The 22273-nt window shown below is 35.7% G+C and overlaps 4 protein-coding genes across 5 annotated transcripts; 3 read left to right on the top strand and 1 right to left on the bottom strand.

Annotated features, from left to right (window-relative positions):
• The first annotated feature begins 4556 nt into the window (after positions 1-4556).
• On the top strand, positions 4557-5899 carry LOC129576349 (uncharacterized). Its single transcript, XM_055461299.1, has 4 exons — positions 4557-4893; positions 4963-5154; positions 5217-5303; positions 5386-5899. Exons 2-4 carry the CDS (start codon positions 5051-5053, stop codon positions 5519-5521), a joined length of 327 nt encoding a protein of 108 aa, XP_055317274.1. The 5' UTR covers positions 4557-4893; positions 4963-5050; the 3' UTR covers positions 5522-5899.
• Positions 5900-10679: 4780 nt separating this feature from the next.
• On the bottom strand, positions 10680-13921 carry LOC129576347 (trafficking protein particle complex subunit 12). The gene is made up of 6 exons (XM_055461297.1): positions 13669-13921; positions 13510-13571; positions 13318-13434; positions 12043-12381; positions 11714-11959; positions 10680-11290 (listed from the first exon to the last, which is right to left on the bottom strand). Exons 1-6 carry the CDS (start codon positions 13787-13789, stop codon positions 10730-10732), a joined length of 1446 nt encoding a protein of 481 aa, XP_055317272.1. The 5' UTR covers positions 13790-13921; the 3' UTR covers positions 10680-10729.
• A 57-nt stretch (positions 13922-13978) lies between these two features.
• On the top strand, positions 13979-15804 carry LOC129576348 (uncharacterized). Its single transcript, XM_055461298.1, has 3 exons — positions 13979-14718; positions 14852-15096; positions 15194-15804. The coding sequence occupies exons 1-3, from the start codon at positions 14178-14180 to the stop codon at positions 15566-15568; spliced, it is 1161 nt and encodes a 386-aa protein (XP_055317273.1). The 5' UTR covers positions 13979-14177; the 3' UTR covers positions 15569-15804.
• A 269-nt stretch (positions 15805-16073) lies between these two features.
• On the top strand, positions 16074-21049 carry LOC129576346 (mRNA (2'-O-methyladenosine-N(6)-)-methyltransferase). 2 transcript variants are annotated; one of them, XM_055461296.1, is made up of 7 exons: positions 16074-17513; positions 17583-18522; positions 18625-18727; positions 18827-19369; positions 19558-19683; positions 19860-20003; positions 20183-21049. In XM_055461296.1, the coding sequence occupies exons 2-7, from the start codon at positions 17619-17621 to the stop codon at positions 20412-20414; spliced, it is 2052 nt and encodes a 683-aa protein (XP_055317271.1). In that variant the 5' UTR covers positions 16074-17513; positions 17583-17618; the 3' UTR covers positions 20415-21049. The 2 variants fall into 2 exon arrangements, with proteins under 2 accessions (XP_055317271.1, XP_055317270.1); XM_055461295.1 differs by having other exon boundaries at positions 16096-16352.
• The last annotated feature ends 1224 nt before the right edge of the window (positions 21050-22273 follow it).

Genomic DNA, 22273 nt, shown 5'->3' with positions numbered 1-22273 from the left:
CTAGTTTCCTGCGGGATTCGAAGCTCCGTTTCGATGTAATAAGACATAGAAGAAACAGGTGCAAATAACAAATATTGACCCAGTCTACGTCAGGAAAAAAAAACCATAGCACATTTACTGCGGTTTCTCTTTCTTAATGCGCTTTGTTCATCTCGCTACTTTATGTAATTTAATTTCCAGTCTTCAATTGAGCATTTTTTTGGAGCCATTCCAGCAAATTTAATTTCGCATTTAATATTCGGTTATGTTCGCTCATCCTCCCCCCAAAATGATAAACATTTTCAAGCGTTTAAACATTCATCACGATAAATATCCGTAATTTTCTCATTGTCGTCGTTTGTTGATATGCGAAGCAGCACCAAAGCAAAGCCTACAATATTCAAACAGCAGAGGATGACTCATGCAACAGTACAGCGCGATTGAAACAAGCGAGAATGAATCACGCGGTTGAAAGCACGCAAGAGCAGACCGTAAACAGCCGTTTTTGCCATTTATTGCTGCATGTTTGCATGGTGTTTTATATGCATGGAAACGGCGTTTGTATGAAGTAAACTAAATGTGGGGGTCGGAAAGTCGTTCTGTTTCGACATAGAAATAAGGAAAAAGAATGAAAAAAAATTGTGGATAGTGCCTTCTTCGGCATATATACAACACACGAATTTGCTTGGGTACAAAGTTTTTCGATTATGTTAGAGTCTCACACCACGATTTTCGGTCCACCAAATACACACTCGATGACTCATTCGAATAAGGGAATATTTCGTGCGTTTTCTTTTTTTTCCAGGCGGTACGTGCTCTTTCGCTCTCGGTCGGCTCAACGGAACCACTTTGGATATTGTCGACGCCAATCAGCCAAGTCATTTATATTAGGACGCGATAATCATACGTATAGAAGTAAAATAAACGAATTATAAGGTTTAAGAATTGGTTAGGATGACGAATTTCAGAGCTAGCTAACGATATGCATTCATGTCATTGAATAATAACGTTCAACAAGAAGAATCGCTTAAATTTTAAGATGAAAATGAGAAACGATTGACAAAAAAATGTTAGTTTAAATGTAATTAATCACTAAACAAAATCAGTTTAACATTTTCGCGTATCAATCTTTCATGAATCACAAACTGACCTATATATGAGGCTGTTTATATTTTTTTTTTCTTGATGTGCTTCAGAATGTTTATTCCTGTATTGCCATTTTCATTCTCACAGCCTCATATATGTTTACTATGTGTGTGTTTTTTTTAAATAACCTGAACTGATGAAAAAAAAAAAAAACAAAAATTTAAAACGAAAAGAAGACAAATCGACACCATTATGAAAGAGTCACACAAAAGATATAGCGAGCCTTTTTTTGCCAAAATGCTTATATATTATTATGATCTATGTAAAAAAAAATTGTAGAGATATCAACAAATATTTGAAAGAGAAAAAAAAGAAGATGTACGGTTAAAAATCCAAAACAAAAATAAATACGTTCATTTGTTGTTGTTAGTTAGATATGATGAGAAATTAGTATGTTTTCTGTATAGAAATGATATATTTGAGAAATAAAAATATGCGCCTTATTATTGCAGGCCTAAAGAGGTATGGGTATATTATCTCAAAATAGTGACATGTTTCATTTGATTTGGTAAAATACGAGGAAATAGCATTCATGTACATTTCAATAGGGTAATGCAACGTCCTTGACACATTTTCTTACGGTTGGATGCATCATTTTTTTTTTTTTTTGGTCGTCACTTCAAATTCATTCCGTTAAAATCGTTCCAATGCAACGAGAAAAAAACATCGGATGGACATTGTACAAAGTACGACCCTTGCTGCATCGTCAAATATCGACACACATACACAACTGACTGACTGACAGTTCGTCGAACACAGCTCATCAAATACACACACACACACACGCGTCCGTACAAAGTGTCATCAAGTGACAGTACTGCGTTGTGTTGGTGTATTGGTTGTTATCATGTTACTGCCGAACCGATTCGACACCATGTTCATTGTTCAAGTGCAACCAACGTGTGCTTCTCTGCCATAAGAACCAATGAATTTGACGTGACAGTGAATAGCGGTGGCGTCTAAATAGAATCTGCGGCAACTTTAGGAACTATCAATACTTCTTGTTGTTGCAAAAATTCGTGACAACAACAAAAAGTATTGATAGTTCTTAAAAACGCCGCAAATTGCTAATACATCTTATTTAGGCGCCACCGCTATCTTGCGCCGGCCAAAAGCATAGGTTGAGTGCAACATTTCATATATTCCATAACTTTTGGCACTAATTTCGTCAAAGTGATTTGAATCTTCGGTTAATGTTCATAAAAACCCAATTGAGTGCCTCTAAGCGAAGAGTGTTTCGGCGAATTGTTTGTTTTGGCGTAGAAAACGGTACCAATTCCCAATTATTTCATTTGATTTTTCTTTGTGTGTGCGGTAATTTGTTCCAAAATCATTGCAACAAATACAAATTGAGAGCCGCATTTTGCATATGATTTCTGTGTGATTAGTACTAGTTTTTGTTGAATTAATTTGAGAGTGCGAGAAAAGAACGTAATTCTTTGGAAAATTCAAATAATTCGTCAACAGTTGAAATAATTCACGGTAACGCCAAATTTCCTCGTTCGAATGCGAATATCATTGAATACCGCAGTTGTAAATTGTCCAAATAAGTTGCGACATCAATCGCATTGACAACAAAGTAAACAAAAATCCACTGCATTAATATCAATAAATTGTTCATGTGATGGCATATAGTTTTTTTTATACTCAAATTTGTTACGTTTCTTTTTTTTTGTTGTGTTCGTCTCTTTCCTTTCTAGTAGCGACACCTGTACACAACATTTGGTACCACACAAAACTACTTTTCAATCATTGCTTCGGTTCTTCTTCTTCTTTTTGAAAAGAAAGAAACCTGAACAACATCATCGTTCTTGCCGTCGACCGAGAAATGGGAAACATCTGCATTTCATTTACTTTCCATTGAAACAACAGTTCTTCTGGTTTCCTTCCAAAAGATAAATATGTTGAGTATTTGTAAAGAGAAAATTCGAGCTGTTGCAATTGATTGACCTGTAAGTATTGCCATCGTTTCCCCCCGTTCGTCATCTTCGTATTCATTGCACGCACAAATGCAAAACTGCCCTCGGAAGACAACACAAACCATATTTCACCGATATTGCATTGGCACGTATTTTTTTTACCGTTTTCCCTCTCACTCACACAAACGACAACAACAAGTCATTTCATTTGCCGTTGCCCTTTTCGAGCGTGGTTTTACATTTATTCAGCTCTCTAGTTCAAACTACTGTCGATTGTGTGTTACATATTTTATGTAGAATTTGCGCGGTGTGTGTTTGTAGTCTGAGAGAGAGAGAGAGAGGGAACGAGAGCGAGTGACACACAGACAAGGATGGGTTGTGAACGAAACAAAAAACAGAACCAACAAACGCTTGGACTGTAACATTTGATGAGTTTCGTTGTTTCTGCTATGTCTCTCTCTCTGTGTGTGTGTTCCTTTTTTCGCCTGCGATATCCTTGAACGCAGAACAAAAGTGTGTGCGTTTTCTCGATAGAATGATATGCACACTCAGCATTGTATGAATAATTTCTGTATATTAGTTTACGGTGCATGCGGACAATATGGATTTGTGTACGAGTAAAGGTGTCAAACGGACGGACAACGGACGGACATTTGCTGTCCGTCCGTCCTTTTACAAATTTAGGACGGACAAATTTTTTTGTCTGTCCGTTTGAAAATTTTGGACGGACAAATTTTTTTGTCCGTCCGTTTGAAAATTTAGGACGGACGGACGGGCATTTCTTACAGAAGGACGGACAAAAGTATATGTTCGTTTGACTCCTGACGATATTTTTAATAAAACAATCAAACGGACGGACAAAAAATTGTGTCCGTCCTAAATTTGTAAAAGGACGGACGGACGGACTAACGAGTGTCCGTTTGACACCTTTATGTACGAGCGTGTTCAGGCATTTTGGCCATGTCGATGAGACAAGAGGGAGAGTGAGATAAATAGAGAACGAGAGATTTCATACCGAAAATTGCATTGAATTGATATTCGACGTTGGCAACAATCGCTCATTTTGTGTATAGACTAAGCAAAACAAAACCTGGCCGACGATCCCATTGTTTACATTCAACGGTTTCCATTTAATTTTCACTTGGTTTCATTTGTCGTTTATTTTTGGCCGCTACGCCATATCCATCGCAAAAACAACAAGCCCATAAATTATGCACGTTCCTGCTTATGCACTGCAACCGATTTTCAATTGAATGCCTGATTAAGCAATGTATAACAAGATCACGATCGATGGCCAGTACGAGTAAGGATACAAGTGGTGTCGATCTCAGAAGATCAGCGGCCGAAACTGACAGCGAATCTTCTATTGACGGACAGCCGCGGGCAAAAATACCAAAAATACCATCAACACCATCGACACCATCAAAACCATCATCAATTTCTCCTACATCTAATGCAACGATTGAATTTGAAGCATTTTTTATACGAAGTTGCATATCGTTGTGCAAATAAAAAGTATTTTATTTCAGTGCAAGGAATTTGAAAGAAGCATATTTAATTCTTCGAAAGAAGAGTAACGGCAAGTTATCAACTCCATGTGGAATGCGCGTAAAAATAGCAATAACGCCAAACTGTGCGCTGAACATATCCGAATTTGAGGACAATCAAGCGAAAATTGACGATCGTTTCAAACATACAGACGTCTGCGACATCTTGTCTGGTCACGCTTTGGACGAAAAATCAGTACACAACTAATTTTATTATTCATTTTTTGCAGGGTTGCAGAAAAAGATGTCCGTTTGGTCATCGGAAAATTGGTCGATGCCATCGGATATTTCAATGATACAATGTAAATTGTGTGTAAGAGTGAATTTTAATTTTAAATCTAATTTCGTTATTTCGTTTTCCTTTTCATTAGTTCAATAGTAGATGGAGTATTCGAGGAGTTAGGCTTCAATATTGAAAATATCTCAGCGGCAAAAAAAATATCGCATTTAGTTCGTAAGATGTCACCAAAGGGTAAATATCCAAAATATCCGATGGACAAGCTATGCGATGGTTTCAACCACGCTGCTTTTGACTTCACATTCAAAATACGACGAAAAACATTGTGAGTGAATTTCAGAATATACTATGAACAAATGGTTGTTTTGAATAATTCTTTGTTTCCAGTGGAGACTCGACTGACCCTTTGCCCAGAATGTTGTATGATATCTCAAGAAAATGCAAAGCTTACAGAAAGCAACTTAATATCATGAGGTGAGTGAAATTTTGTGAAATTGTGATTAACTCATGTGTTCTGTTGCCAATCTAAATGGATTCAATTTTTTTTCAATTTCAGGGAAGCTGTCGAAAGAAACCGTGCAACAAACCAAACTCACGAAACCGGTGAAGATGCTGAAAACCCGAAAGATTCGACTGTTAACCAAATCGTCGTTGAACACCGCAGTAAAACTCCTCCGGCTGTTAGCGTTTGAACAAACCCAAATGATGTGACCATTCATTCCAATGCAAACGTTACGACTGTTGCCGAAACCATTGATTCCAACGCAAACGCTTCTACAGCCGCCGGTAAGGGGTCCGCTGGCGATGGCGATGCTCTAAACACATCTCCAACAAGCAGTGATAGTGTTTCTATTGCTTTTTCGGAACCACGTTCATTGGATGATACGGAACAAGATGTGACGGACGAGTTCACATTGGGGCAATTCGATCAGCCAGGAGAAAAGAAAGAAACAAAATAGAAACAAATAAAAAACTTCCAAGAAAATCATTTTACATTCGTTATAAAATTTAATGCAATTTCGGTAGATACAATAATACAATAAATGAGAAATAAATTGGGCAGTTAATTGATGCTAACCATGGAAATGTCAGTGTTTTCATCAGAAAAATTATTACACTTCATTAGATCATGAAAGGGGAAGTTCTGTTCGAGTTTCAATTGATGCTGAGCTGAGGTATAATCAAGATGAATATCGTTGAACCCGCTGTCGGTGCGGTCAAGCGGTAGAGCTGAATGTTCGTGCTCTTCAATTTGATTGAATGAACGCGACAGATTCTTTCGATTAACTGAGCTGCATCGTCGCTTGCTTTTGTTCATGGTGGGCGTTTGTGGGTGCTTCTGCAACCCGTACGACAATTACATTTCGTCGTCATAGGAAAAATTCACCGTGTCATTTGATTCAGACGATCGCTCATCAGTCATGTGAAAGGATTTTCGTTTGCTCGAGTGGCTGGAGTTCACGGCGTTGTCAGTGGAGGTGTCGAATGATTTCCATCGACTGGTCGACGAACGGTCTGGTGTGCTCCGAATTAACGATGACGCAGAATCCTCTCGAAAAACTAATTTGTTTCTCGTTTAAGCTTTTACTGGGTACTTCAACGAAATCATGTAGATTTATGTCAGCCAAATGAGAGACAAGACAGTTAAAATGTCATTCGTGATTAAAATTATTGAGAGACAAGAGTTTTTTTCTTCTCCTCTTTGTGATGTGAACTCTGAAGATCTCTCGTCAATCATTCTGCAATTTGGTTCTTTGCCCACGCACTCATGTCTGCAATATTTGTAGTTGCAATTTCGATTGTTTATTTACTGCCATTTCATTTTCAATCTTCCTACTCTCAGAATTCAAAGGAGGCAAACTAAAAAGGATGCATACTCAAAATTACGATGACCTCGTAATGGGGGGTAAACCAAACTAAATCGATTGTACTTAATGTGTACTAAAACGTACCGCATTTCAAAAAAAGTGTACTATTCAAGATTTCGAATAATTGGAGGGTCTAGATTTGAGCATTTTCAAAATTACGAGGTATACGGTAAAGTATGCAATTTGAACAAAGCCACGGTCGAAATAGGATTAGTGTTATTGTACCAAATGTGTACTATAAATTACAAATATAAATGATAGCAATATCGGCCTTATTTGGCGAGTTATCGCTCGAACCAAGATTTGGCTCAAAGTACAAATCCGTTTTATGATTTTTCTTAACGAAATGCATACCAGACCGTGGCAACAGGTATGAAATTAAGGTAAGTCAATTGATATGAATTGTACTACTCTGGAAATTAACAAAACCAATCAGTATAACAGCTGTACCTTCCTGGTTTGGCAGTTTGTGTAAGAAACCAAGAATTAGTTCGAGGTACATATATCCTAGGGGTTTCATTCAAGGCTTGAAAAATGTGAATATTGTGGATATTTTTCTCATTGAATCATCGTCAATATTTCGATTTTATGTGAATGTTGTGAATTTTGTGAATATTTTGAATAAAAATTTTCAAGATGACGACGAATTCAAGATGACGGCTGATGAGAACGCCAGAACTGTCAAATAAGAAAGACTGAATATCTGTGAATATGAGTGAATATTCTGAATATGGCTTAAAACACACCGGAATATATGAATTTTCGGATGATAAATTCCCCTAGCATATATCTCTTACGGATTTTCGTAACAATAATTGTACCAACAATTTTGACTGCGATGGAATTAAGTGTGATGTATTGAAATTAAATGTACTCATCTTAAAATGAAAAATACTAATTATTCCGCGAATGATCAAAAAAGAAGAAGAAGAAAGAAAATGAAAAAAAAAAATTGGTCTGCTCACGGAATCGAACCCTGTAGCCTATTTCACCAAATGTTTCTCAAAAATTAGGCGAGTCTCCCCAGACAAAAACTCTTAAAATTGGCTTTTTGCGGCACCTCCCGAACAAAAGTTACGTTTTTCATGCATTTTGCTATGAAAATATCAATTTTTGTTCGGGAGGTACCTCAAAAATACACTTTTTAGATGAGTTTCTTAGTAAAAAGTTATTTTTTTCGAGAAATATTGGGAATCTTCTCATATAGAAGCTCTTGTGAATGATTTTTGAGGTACCTCCCGAACAAAAATTGATATTTTCATAGTAAAATGCATGAAAAACGTAACTTTTGTACGGGAGGTACCTTAAAAAGTCAATTTTGAGAGTTTTTGTCTGGGGAGACTCCCCTTATTTTTGAGAAAAAATAACTTTACGTCAAGACACCATCCCTAAAAAGTCTATATTTAGGGATTTTTCGGTCGAAAGTCGATTTTTTGGGAGTTGAAATCGAATATGAGGCCAGAAATATGTGAAAACATCACTCGATTTGGTCGTGTTGGTACTTAAAATGTTCGTAAGGGATCATACTAGATGTTCAAAGGCAGAAGAGGTAGAAATCGTTTGCTTTTATCTGTCAAATCGAAGCTCATTTTTGTGATTTGCTCATTTTGACCTGAAATTTGTCTTTTATATGTAAATCAATTGACACCGAAATTCATGCAAATCACAATCTGACAAGTACCAAAATGTTTGTACAGGTTCTGGCTACATGACACAACTCAAAAACTGAACAAAAGTCTACCACCTGGGTGACCAGTAGAGCGAAAAATGCAAAAAATGCCGAAAAATTGCCATTTTTTTTGGTCATTTTACACTGTAACTGGCCCAGAATGCCTTTTCAAGGCCTGATGTCTTGGTAAAAGTTGTAGATATTGACGAGCCAAACAAAACCTTATCATCAGTTTTTGGCAATAATTGGCTGGAAAAATGATTTAGGTCGAAATGTTGCGATATGAATTGGCTTCCGAAAACACTGTCATGAAAATTTTGATATGGGGCTTGCCATGGGTTTTTATATGGTACCCATATGATTTTTTTAGACAAAACCTATTTTTTTTAGGTATATTTTTCGAAACTGCCCGGGCCTTTTGGATGAGGGGCAACTTTTTTTTTTGGAGCAGTCTAATATACTGTCAACAATCAATGAAAGCAACCAATGACACCTACAATTGAAGGTATTTGTATGGCAAAATACTTCCTACTTGCAGATGGCGCCAAACCAAACGTCATTCTAGTCATTTTCCCATTGTTGGCCGTTTTTTGATTGCATCCACTAAAAAACATATAGGGTCTAAATATTTCTTTTACTTTAACACATGTTAAGTCGATTTTAGTGATAAAATAGCACTACCTTTTCTGAAGTACTATTCCTACATTTACCACTATTTCGGGTTTTAACTTATCACCGGAAATTGGTACTAACGGATGTATTTAACACCAAACGTAAATATTTCCGTTGGAAATACCACCAATATCGGTATCAAATATGCCGATTTGCCACTAACACAGATTTTCGTACTATTGTAAATACGCTCTTACTTTGGAGTTAGCCACAGTACGAAAAAAGTTATCACGAAAAAGAATATTCTAATGTAATTTCTATTGAGTTATCCCATAATTTCGTGTTATAGTTGTACCCACTATTTACTAGTATTAGGAATATCACCAGTTCTGGTTATATGTGTTGCCAATATATATTATTAGATGCAATTTCGATAATAATTCTCAGTGATTAATTTTATTTAGTTCACACTTCAATTTTTTTTGTTCAGTCAAATTTTTTTGTTCAGTGAGTTCATACACATGTTTCCGAAAGACATTGTTGGATCAAAGATCATCAAATTTAAAAAAAATTAAACAACAATTTTCCTATCTCTGGAGTCTGCATTCTTATTGATACAGATCCAAAATTGATATTTTTCCAATTTATAAGATTTTTTCGTGGATTAGTTTCTTAGGCTTGAAAATAACTCGAAATTTCCCGATTTTTCTTCAAAACTTCCAAAAGGTTTGAGAAGTTAGATTTTTAACCTGAACAAAATTTTGAACGCATTGAATGATAATTTTGAGAAAAATAAATGAAACTTCTAGCAGACTTAAAACTTAGACTTCAAACCTGAATAATAATTTCAAGCCTTTTAAAACAATATCAATTTTCAGAACAAATAAATGAAATTTTTAATTTAGCTTAGAATTATTATTCAGGTTTGAAGTCTAAATTTTAAGTCTGCTAGAAGTTTCATTCATTTTTCACAAATTAATCATTCAATGCGTTCAAAATTTGTCCACGTTAGAAATCTAAGTTCTAAAACCTTCCAGAAGTTTTGAATAGAAATGAATTAGGCTTGGAAAAAATCGAAATTTTATTTCTTAATTTGATCTTGTTTTAAGAATAATTCCAAAATATCCAAGAAATTTTTTCTAGATATAAATAGCTGAAAGCATTTCAAACAAATAAACAATGTTATTAAACAATAAAATATAATTGGAATTTGCAATCATCTATGTTAAAACACAATTTGACGTCATTTTTCCGTTTTAACACGAATTTCCACCATTAGCACCAAAATACGGAGATAACACGTATTAAATGCATAGACATATTTACATTTCCAGTGTTAAACTAGTACCGAAGTTATCACAAAAATCAAATTAACACGTGTTAAAGTAAAAGAAATATTTAGACCCATAGTGTAAAACATCAAATTACCCACTGTTTTTTGCCATTGTAGGCAAAATATCAGTTTACCTATATTTTTTGTGGAACGCTGTTCCATTGTATTAACAATGGTATAAACTGGTACTCGGTCCCGGATATGAATTTTTTTGATGGTGTAAATATAAATTTTGCGAATTGATCCGAAGAAGCCGAACCGAACCGAAACAAAACAAAAATGGTTTTTCAAATTTTCTTTCCTACATCATTTTCATCTTATTCCGAAATCGTCGTCCTACTCATGGAAAATAAAAAAACTCAGGGCCATGGATTTATCACCAAACAAAAGATTTCCTCGTTTTATTTTCATAAATATTTTATTTGTTTCCCGTTGGTAGCTTCAAACAATACTCAATATTGATATTTAGCTCGGACTTTTGCCGATTTATCTTTTTGAGTAGTGCCAATTTTTTGCTAACATCATTTGATGATTCTAATTCGTATAACGTACATAAATTCAAGATAAGACTTTCGCTAAGGTCTTTCTGTTCGTTCGCCGTTATTGCTCGCTCAAATATGCCAATCGCATCCTTTTGCTTGCCCAAATACAATAGACACACGGCCATATTGTTCAGAACCAGCGCATTTGTTGAATCGATAGCTAATGATTTTTGAAAGAATGAGTAGGCCTCTTTGAAATCATTTTGGGCCACCGCTATCAAGCCACGATCGATAAAGTCACGTGAATCCGATTCGGCCGTATTTGTCACGCGAATCCGTCGCGCTTCAGAGAATTTTCGCTCAGCACCAAATACGTCACCACATTGCAAATAGATTCGACCCCATGACGAGTACAGCGAACGCATCGTGTCCGGATCGATCTCTTTCATCGTTGTCAACCGTTCCATCAGGAAATCAGCCAAACTGAAGTCTTTTATCTGCAAGATTTGACAAGGGAAACTCATTAGATTTTTATCCAAAAAAATTAAATTGATTTTTTCTGGTTTTGTATCTTGATTTTCGTTTTTATCGATGAATTTGGAAGTGTCTTTCCTTCAGAAGACTTTGAAATTATAATCTATCAATAAATAATGAAAAAAAACTCTTTAAATAGGAAAAGTGAATGAATATCTTCCGAGTTCAAAGTCTATCTAGGACAATTTTAATGAATATCTTCCGAAAAGACTAAAAAAAAATTATAAAATCTTATTAAAAATGAACGAGTTTTGAAAATTCTCTTTTGCTTCGATTCAATCGCACGATGTCAATTGAAATTACTACCATATGAAATTTGTTAATTAGTCGCTCATTCATGTTTAATAAGAAATCAACAGGTTTTACGTTTGACAGGGAGGCCGTACCGTGAGAGCGCAGTTAATGAGTGCTTGCAAAATGGTTTGTTCACGTTTTGTCCAGAATTGTTCGGCTTTTTCATTGGATTCGGCTGCAAAATGCTCGCGAATTTCTTTCGACACAAGAAGCATATCGGTGAGTCGATCTAGTGCCACTTTGTGCAAACCCAAATACGAAGGTAGCTTAGCGATTAGTAAACGAAATGAAAATGTGGCCATCGATCCCTTGCGATTGTTATAGGCTTCAGGATAGAACTGTAACGACAAAAAAATTAAATGAGGTTTTCTTTAGTATAAAAACGAGGAAATGAAAAAAAAGTTGAAGAAATATCACTGACATCATAGTACATATCCGGCCGTTCCAGTAGACCAAATGCTTCGGCTTCTCTTTTACACAAATCATATTCGCCGAGTTTGATTAGAAGCGACAATCGGGTGAACCAAAGTTGCAAGGAATGTGGAGTATGTCTTGTTGGTTGACCGGCACGGCCAAAACCTTGCCCGTACGTCGTTAGACAACGAAATGTTAAATTCGCAGCCGCTCGAAATGATCCAGCTGCTATCAATTGTTTCACACCAGCCACATCTTCTGACACATCATTTATGGTCAACGATTGCCGTTCATTCGCCTCCGTTTCGCCTAGTAGATATGTTACAGCTGCTTTTATCGGATCGCTCTACAAATGAAAAAAGAGGAATTTATTGATAATAATTACGAAATTTAATTTGGATTTTGTCCAATTAATGGGAGTTTTTTTTTCAGTGCGAAACGAAATTTTAGAAAAATTTTACACATTTCAAAGGTAATTTCGAAGCGATTTCTATTTGGGAAAGGAGAACATTACTAAATGGAATTATTTTAAATAATTGTACTTTTTTATATTTTACTTTCTGTCTTGGTGTGAAATTTACCCGATTTGAATTACAAATTTTACGAAACTTTCGTAAATTGTATTGTCTAAATTGAGTTCTTATCTATTTTTGCTAAAGAAAATCCCAATATTGACCTAGATTATTAAAAAAAAAAAACCAAAAATCAATTTTTTTTTATTTTTGTACTGAAAATAACCACATTCTCCGTTCGTTCTGTTTTTGAACGGATTTTCGTTGTCTTTTTTTCATTAAACTTTCTTTCATAGTTGAAATTTCGAATGATTTTTTCTGTAGCCTTCGTTCTACTTTCGGAATTTTTTGAATAACATCTTGAATTTGTCCAAGAATTTTAAATTGTGCCAAAATACTTCCAAATTATCGAAATCAATTGATCATTTGCATTAGCCAATGACCTCTTTTACTGACCAAACTAAACAAACATGTGTAAGATTTTGAAAATTGAATCAAATTTTCTCACTGGATGTGAACGATATGAAACTCTTGCATGGAACGTCAAATCAAAATTGAGTTAGTTCCACTTGACCTTGTTGGTTAAATCAATCTTTTTCTAAACTATATCAAATAACGATAGAAGCGATAACAAATTGACATAAAAAAGATGAATCTTTTGCGTTAAAAAATGAACTTTGGATAGAATAAAAGTACAGTGATGTATAAAGTGATGTCACTTAATCAACAAAGATAAACAAGAGAGAAAAAAATTTTGTCAGGTGTTTTACCAATTCTGTTGAACTTTGTAGACCGGGCATTGTGAGTAATGGCGGAATATTGGAGTCTGTTTGTATCGTTTTCCACATATCCCGGATACTGTCCTCCACATCATCTTCGGTTTGCGCCTGTGAAATTCAATTGAACCAAAGCCATTAATTGTGATCAAGGCTTTTCACACATAGATTTTATTTAGAACATACCTGCACCGACAATGCTTGGAAATCTTTCTGAAGATTTGTTTCTAAATTTGTCATTGAACTATCTACAAGAGAGCAAAATCAAAGCAAATCAATTTGTTATTTAGAGAAATCACACGAAAAAAGTAATGCGATAGTGCTTTGGTCAACTAGTGTATTTACCAGTTGAAGGGAAGGCGGTACTCGTTGCTACCGTCACTGCTGACGTCGTATTTTGGACGATTTCATCAAACATACTGGGCGCATCGTTTCGGAAATATTCACTTAGATTTGGGCCGCTCATTTCTTATCAACAATTTCTTTTTTAATTTGGATCCGTTTCTAATGTTTTTGTTCACGAAAAAAAAAGAAGATAAAGAATGGACTATTCGCCTATTGTCATTAGTATGTGTGAGTTGACAATCAACTGTCAACTGTCACAAAGCAACGTTCGTGGAGAGATTTTTCCGTTGAACTAAATAGGCAAGTTTTTGAGGAATGTAAAATTGGAATATGGCTTTTGGATTGACATCAGAGAATAAAAGACAAAAATAGCATTTTTTTCAATGTTAAATGACATTTGTACTAAAAATAATAAACACATTTTTTGTGATTAAAAAAAAAGAACATTTGACGATATCAAAGTCTCCACAGATGCTGTAAAGCTATTTTTGTTGCTTTGTTTTTCATGGATGATTCATTGCAAATTCACTATTGCATGTGTCAAAACAAAGTTCAACTCGAGCCGAGGGCAACTATTCACTTTTTTAACGCAATATCAAATCATTTCTGCTAATTTTCCTTTGCGAAATACCGATTTTCAACCGTTTTTCTTTCATAAATGTGATTCGTTGAAAAGACATTTAAAAATGTTGCTGAAAGTTGTAGTTTTTGTGCTGTTGTCGATGGCATGTCTAGCCGACATAGAAATGATTAAGAAAAAACATAAACCCAAACATAAAGATTGCGATCATCTTAAAACTAAGTTGACTTTGGCGAACAATGATTTTTTGCGATGTGTCATGGATTACAATCAAAATGCAACGTTTTGTTTGGAATGTAAAGAATTTTATACAAGAACGTTTCATAACTATGAACTAATGCTGAACAGCTACGACACAATAGAATCTAACAAGACCTGTCGCGAACTATTTGTTGACAACAACCAATTGAATTTGGTGGAATTGCTCTTCTCAAATGCGAAAAAATTTTGGGACCATGGGTTCTGCTCAGGTGAGATAATATATTAAATACAAGTTTGAAAGAAATAATGTCATCGTAATGTGTTTTTCACATTCAAATTATACTCATAGTGAAAACCGGTTAAAACCATAATTTTCAATTTCCATTTTGATTTCTTCCACAGATTGCTTTGTTCCAGATTGTGATTTTTCCAATGAAACGGAGAATTGTAATTTTTCCGATCATACAATCAATTTTACACGGACTAACTACCTCACCGAACTTTGCATAGATCAAACCTTGCTAAACAGCACCGACAAAATGAAGCCTTGTGAAAACTGTTCAACGAATTATGAGAATTTGAATAAAATTTACAATGACATTCGAGTTCAAACCACTGACAAATTTTGCTTCGCCATAAAAGATATGGTAAGCATCTATATCTATATCTATCTTTCTTTTTCCATCTTTCGTGTAATCATTGCACAAGAATAAATATTTAAATCTCTCCTATTCAAAATTTCAGATGAATAAAACACGAATTCGTTGGTCCAAAGAGTTGCAATGCTGCGGAGACCGAAAATATTCAAAAGAAGAATTCTTAACATTGTCCAGTTCATCGGTGTTCTTTTCGATTATATTCTACGTTGCCATATATTTGTTTGGATTGAGAAAAGAGCGCATTCAGTATGTTCCAGATGATTTAATGCCACCGCCATCAGACGATCAAAATCATTCCAATGGAACCATCATGAACATAAACTCGGAAGAACCATCAACATCAGAGTCACCAGCACCAATCGAACAGAAATTAGCGAAAAAAATCAATGTGTCTGAAGACTCATCGTCCGAAGATGAAGAAATACTCCCGATACAAAATCCGAATTTGATTCAAATCTAAGTCTAATAGACCTTTAAGTGTTAGAATTTATTTTCGCTAATTTTCCAAAAGTGATTTCGGTTAATCTCAGAAAAGTTTCGCTCAAGTGAGAAATTTTCACAATTTTTCAAAAAGAAAGTTCCAAAAAATATGCCATTCCGAGGCCTTATCATCATAAATTTAAGAGAATGTAAAAACTAAAAGCAGACTATGTTGGATAAGCATTTTGATATAAATAAGATTCACAAGAAATCAAATTGGAGCGTTGTTTTTTTTTGGAGAAGTTGTTTACATAAAATTCAACTAAAAATGCGTTTCGTTTCGTGTGACAAACGAACTGTCAAAACTTAACGAACATAAACACACAACCACAGGCACATGCATATGAAAGCACACGCACACACTCATACTTATGCACATCGAAATGCCAACAGACAATCTATAGCATCATCGTAATCACAAAATACACAGACAATCAAAGCAAATACAAGCCCAGCGATTGGTTGTGCGTGTGCTGAGTCGTAGTACTTTGGTCTGTATGCTGTGTTAGTGTGTGTGTGTGTCCCCTCACACAAATACGAATTCAGTATCACTTTTCGTCTCTCGTATCGTGTATATTCGAGTGAGTCGACACAATCATGCGCAAACAAAAATTTCTATAAAACATTGCATTGCAAATGGCGTATTAAACAAGAGGCTCTTCGTTGCTGTCTCCATTAAAATAAATCGTGTATTTTGATAAACAATACGTATTTATCAATAATTTTATGTGCAATTGTTTTCGATTACGAGCATTTCAACCGAGGTATATGGAAATATTTGTGATTGATTGATTTAAAATGGTGTTTGAATGGGGGGGAAAAATACGATTTCGTTGGAATACGGCAAAACCAATAAATTTCCAATGGAAAAAAATGCAAAATTTTAACAAATTTTTTTTTCGGAACGAAAACGAGCTGGAAAAAAATTCTCTGCAAAAAAAAAACCATATCGAAAATAAAAATTATTGAATTTTCAGACAAAAAAAAAGCGATTTTTGTTTTTTATAGAAACGGAATGATTTGGCTTTGGAAAACTACCCAAAATTAATGGCATAAAAAAGTTTCCCGATTTTTTTCTGTTGTTGAATGAGTAGTGTAGTGTTTCGCGCGTAATTTCTTTCGCGTTCGTATCGGTTGGACGACGAACAAGCGAATAATGCGTTCTATCATCTCAACGACTCTGTGGCTCAAGCAAAACTAAACTGAACTCAACTGAACGCTACTCGCGTTTTCGGTATCGAAACAGAGAAGAAAAAAAAGCAACAAACACTTCTCATATATATAGTGTAGAGTGAACAAGCTAAACACATTCAATGTGCGATAGAAAGAGAGTGCGAAATTGAGAGGGTTTGTGTTTGTTGCGTACCGACGACCTCCACATTTTTAAATATAAAATTTACAATCGTCGTTGATAAAAAAAAAAAGAAAACAACAACCAAAACAAAACAAAAGTTCATGCTTCTGAATGGGCATCGGAATTTCGGTGCGATTCTTCGATTTTTCTTGACGTGTTCAATCAATAAATTCGAGCAGGGAGAGAAAGAGAGAGAGAGAGAGAGAGAGGGAGAGAGAAAGATTGTGATATATTTTCCTGTGGTGTTCCGTTTGGCAATAATGAATGAGAGAGATATGAATCGTGCATATTGCAAGAGTGCTCGCGTATTTCAGCTAATTATTGAGCAATCATCGTCTGATGATAACGAATATTGAGCCGCAATTTTTGCGTTTATTCGATTTTCACCGTACTATTTATTTGAAAAAATTCATATCGGCGCGACAATGTACTCGCCGATTATTGCTATGATAAAAACGCAAAACGTCGCCCCAAATAAATATTGCATAGAATTTTCGATTGATGATTTGGCGCCATTTTTTTTGCCAGTCAAACAAATACCAACTCATTATTTATTTTCATCGATCAAAAAGTATTCTTCTGCACGACAAGTGCAAAGCGAAGGAAAATTAATCAAAAAATCGTTCAATTTGTTCAACAGGTGAAGAATTTGCATGGCTGAACATTGTGTGGCATCATGAATGACATTGGCGGAAGTAATAATATAGCTGTGCCTGGAACATCAGCATGGGATCAATTGACCACACCAGCATATTCACAGAATAACAACGATGCAAATGCATCGGTCACACCGACGACACCAACAAAGACAACGCCAAATGAGCCGGCACCAATATTTAGTGGTAACGAAGAATTGCATCCGGATTTGGTGTTGCAGGGATGGCGCAAGTGTTGGTCAAAACGAGAAAATCGCCATTATTTCTGGAACAAATCATCGGGTGAATCGTTGTGGGAGATGCCAAGACATTTTGATCCATTGACTGATCCGCTTGGCATTTGCTCGGGTGGTACACCCCAAACGCCATCACCGCATAATGCTGCGCTAAAGCGACGGCCGTCAGAAGAAACACAAGGGCCTCCAATGAAACGTTTCATTTTGGCTGGTCCATGGGATTTGGAGGTTTGCTCGAACGTGATCATTGTCGAACGACCGCCCACACTCTTCCCACATCCGTACCCAGAGGTCGAAGCGATGCGTGCAGCGTACACAATTCGGCTGATCAAAACGTACGAGGATTTATGCAGTCGCAGGGAAAATATTAAAGCACCACGGGAATCGTTTATGCGCTGGCTAATGGAACGAAAGGTGATCGATCGTGGCTTTGATCCATTGCTACCGAGTCATTGTCATCCGGAAATCTCGCCATCGATGTACCGGGAAATCATGAATGACATCCCATTGAAAATTGTTAAGCCCAAATTCACGGGCGATGCACGCAAACAGCTATCGAAGTATGCAGAAGCTGCAAAGAATCTGATTGAGATTCGATCGGCACCGGCTGAGAGCAAGAAAGTGGTCAAATGGAATGCTGAAGAAACGTTTCAGTGGCTTCGACGTACGGTTGGTGCTAGCTACGAAGGTAAATACACTAGTTGACCAAAGCACGATCGCATTACTTTTTTCGTGTGATTTCTCTAAATAACAAATTAATTTGATTTGCTTTGATTTTGCTCTCTTGTAGATTTCCAAGACAGACTTGCCCATCTCAAGCGACAATGTGAACCACATCTCGTGGCAACGGTCAAAGGCAGCGTGGAACAGTTGTGCTCGAAGATCTATCATTTGTAAGTGAAGGCCTATGTTGACTCTCAGCTCCTTTTTACCTTCAATCACTTTTCATTCTTTACATTTTCCGTCAATAATTTGGAAATTTTCCACCTCAGATCGGCCGAACATGCGCGAAAGATCCGCGAACGACACATGCAACTGTTGAAAGAGAATGGAATTCCACCACCGCAGCCACCGCCAGCGCCACCAATTCTTCGCAAAGTTTGGTGCTATCCCATACAGTTTGTGATACCTCCGCTTAGAATGCCTGTTATTGAATACATTCACGAACGTGACCATATGGTCATTAAATATTCACATGCTTCCATGCCTCAACCTGACACACAGTACATTAATTTGACGCACCTTCAAAAATTAGAGCAATTGTACAGGTACAACTGTTATGATGATAAGAAATTTGATCTCTTCATCGGACGAGTTTGGTGCCTGCTGAGGCGGTATCAAACATTCCTCGGCAACATCACCGGTTCGACAACCGAAGCTGAACTCACCCAATCAGCGCTTCCTGTCAGCGTGTTCGAGTGTCTGCACCGTCACTTTGGCGTCTCATTCGAATGCTTTGCCAGCCCATTGAATAGTTACTTTAGACAATATTGCTCAGCATTTAGTGATACCGATTCATACTTTGGCTCGAGAGGGTAATTACCATTTGCAATAATTATTCCAAAAACATTTTTTTTTGTCCCTTTTTTCGACTTTTTTTGTTTCATTTTTAACTGTCAATTTTCTTAATTTCTATTTATCTTTTAATTTTCAATTTTATTTCAATAAAAAAAAAATGTTTTATTTTTAAAATCGATAACCAGCTTATCTGTGCATTTCACAGGCCATTTTTAGAATTCAAACCGCTCTCTGGATCCTTCCAAGCGAATCCACCAATGTGCGAGGAAATCATTGATGCCACATTGCAACACATAGAACGACTGCTGGCTGACTCACAAGAACCTCTGAGGTAAATCAATCGCACGAACATTGCGCTTTTTTATATTCACGAGAAATTGATCGTTTCAAAAATGCTAGAAAAATGATCGATTCTACTTATCTTCATTATTTTTGTTTAAACTTAATCATAATACTTATTTTTTTATTATTTTTTCAATTTTGATCAATCAAATTTGTGTGTTGCAGTTTCATCGTGTTTCTTCCGGAGATGAAAGAATCCAATTTGCCATTTATGTCACGAGTCGAAGAGAGTCACTTCAAGCGAAAATTAGTCGTTGTGCCCGGCATGGTGCACGAGTACCGTCATGGATATCAGCATGTCTTACCAAAGTAAGTTGGCTTCCAAGATCGATTCCATAATGTTGATTTCAAATTCGAATTTTTATCTCCAATTTTTCGAATTAAATTATAATAAAACATCGAATTTGAATATTGACTCATCAAAATGAATATTTTCCCTCAAAATAAATGCAATCAAATGAAATTTTGGTTAATTTTCCAAATTGCAGAAGTGAAATTTACATGAAAAATATTCACGGCACAATGGTGGTGTGGCTGCAGAATAATGAGGGATTTTCGCGATGGGGCCCAACGGAGAGTCGTGTCGAAGCCTTATTGGAAGCATTTCGACCAGTTCGAGACAAAGAACGTGATAAAGCGCAACAGGATGCGGCAAACGCAACCATTCTAAATCCAGCCACCGAACCAACGGGGCGAAGTAGTAGTAGCACCACTGACTGACCAACAAATACTTTTAAGCCACCGCCAAGCACTTCCTCAGCACCACCACCAACAATAACCAACACCACCACCGCCACCACAATTGCAACAACCTTAACAATAACGTCAGTGGCATCAGCTGCAGCAGCCCCCGCAGCCGTCGCAACGACAACAGCAACATTAACCACAACAACAACAACAACAACAAACGAACCGAAATCATCGTCGGTTCAACAATGATCAATGCAACATCTCAATCAGCCTAAAACGATTAAAACAATTTTACTTATTAAGAATTTCTATGTTTGGACAGAAGAGAATTGTAGAATATAACAAAGAAAAATTGTAAATTTTAGCAACGCCCGGTGCATCGACAAACAAAAAAGCAAAAACACACACACAAATGAAGAAGATGATGAAGATGAAGAAGAAACTATTGTTGACTAACGTTACTTTCAAATCATCCAAAAGTTTATCGCTATTATCGAAATCTTTTTTCTCTGTAAGATATTGTATTTGAACAATTTCATTTTCGCATAGCTGAATTTTCATTTCTAAGGACGAAATTAAAGAAAAATAAAATACAAAAAATTTAAAAGAAAAATTGTAAATTCAAATAAATTATGTCAAATAGTCAATGTTAATTTGACAACGCAGCTTATGAATTTTCATTCAATTTTTTTTCTTCACAAAACTTCTTTTCCTGCTCGTATGAATGATTTTACTTTAAATTTTCTTTTTGTAACAGGTGAAATTCAGCATTCTCCGTAATTTCTGATAAAATTTTCATGGAATTTTTTTTAGCGTAAACCAAATCTATTCTCAGCATGATGTTGAATATCAAGTCCGATTGAGCCAACATGAGCAAGTGAAGGTAGCCAACTTTCAGGCGATTTTCATGCGAGCAACAAGTGCAAAAGCACAACCACTAGCCGTATATACCAAAATGACATAGTTTCTTATCAAGTATGATGTAGATCAAACAATTTAAATTTTGATTATGTTATAGCTGCCATTCATTTTATGAATATCAACATTTTTATCGACGATCGTAATATTCCTGAAATCGCTCTTAATAATTCCAAAAAAAATTCATTTTGGATTCCGCTGCAAATTGCTTTTCAATCTCAGAAAAGACCAGTTTGCGAGTTGACATAATTATTAACACGCTTCATAATTCGATTTGAATTTAGCTCAATAAACTTATAGATAATGAAATTAAAATTGACAAACAAAAGCCATATGCAACTGGATTTTGACGAAAATAGAAATATGGACTAGTGCCGTAAACAGAACCAACCAGCTCATTGGGAATATAAAAGAGTCGCAGTTAAAGTTTTGACTTTTTGACTCAAAACACAGCAACGATTTCAAATCTTTGATGGAGTGAGCTAGATCGCATTTGATCAAGAACAAAAACACGTCTGAGTCATTTGTTTATGCAATAATATCATTGAAAACTAAAGGAATGATAAAGAGGCCGACGAATGAAAGCAAAGCACTAGACACAGCTATTTAATTTGGATTAACTAAAAAATGATCAAAGCTTAGCCAAATAATGAAAAAAAAACTCATCCAATGAGAGAAATCTTAAATTTATCCGAAATTTGTGTTACATTGACCGAAGTTGAAGTCATGGTTTTGGAATTTGAGGTTTGTGTGTATTTCCGCTTATTATTTGGTTTTTCAAACGAATTTCTGTTTCTAAAATAGGATTTATTGTCTTTTACAAACGAAAAATTGAATTTTAAACTTCAAACGCTGACTGAGGTAAACCAAAACCAATTTCGAGGTAAAATAGACGAAAAGAAATTTTCAAGCAAGGAAACAACTCTCAAAAAAAAATCATTGAAGTTTATCTTCAAGTGTTTGTATACATA

Source organism: Sitodiplosis mosellana, unplaced genomic scaffold, assembly GCF_009176505.1.
Source record: "Sitodiplosis mosellana isolate CC-2019 unplaced genomic scaffold, AAFC_SMos_1.0 Smas_scaffold_6181, whole genome shotgun sequence".
Classification (NCBI taxonomy): Eukaryota; Metazoa; Arthropoda; class Insecta; order Diptera; family Cecidomyiidae; genus Sitodiplosis; species Sitodiplosis mosellana.
Note: the sequence above shows the minus strand (reverse complement) of the source record. Positions and strands in the feature narration are given on the sequence as shown.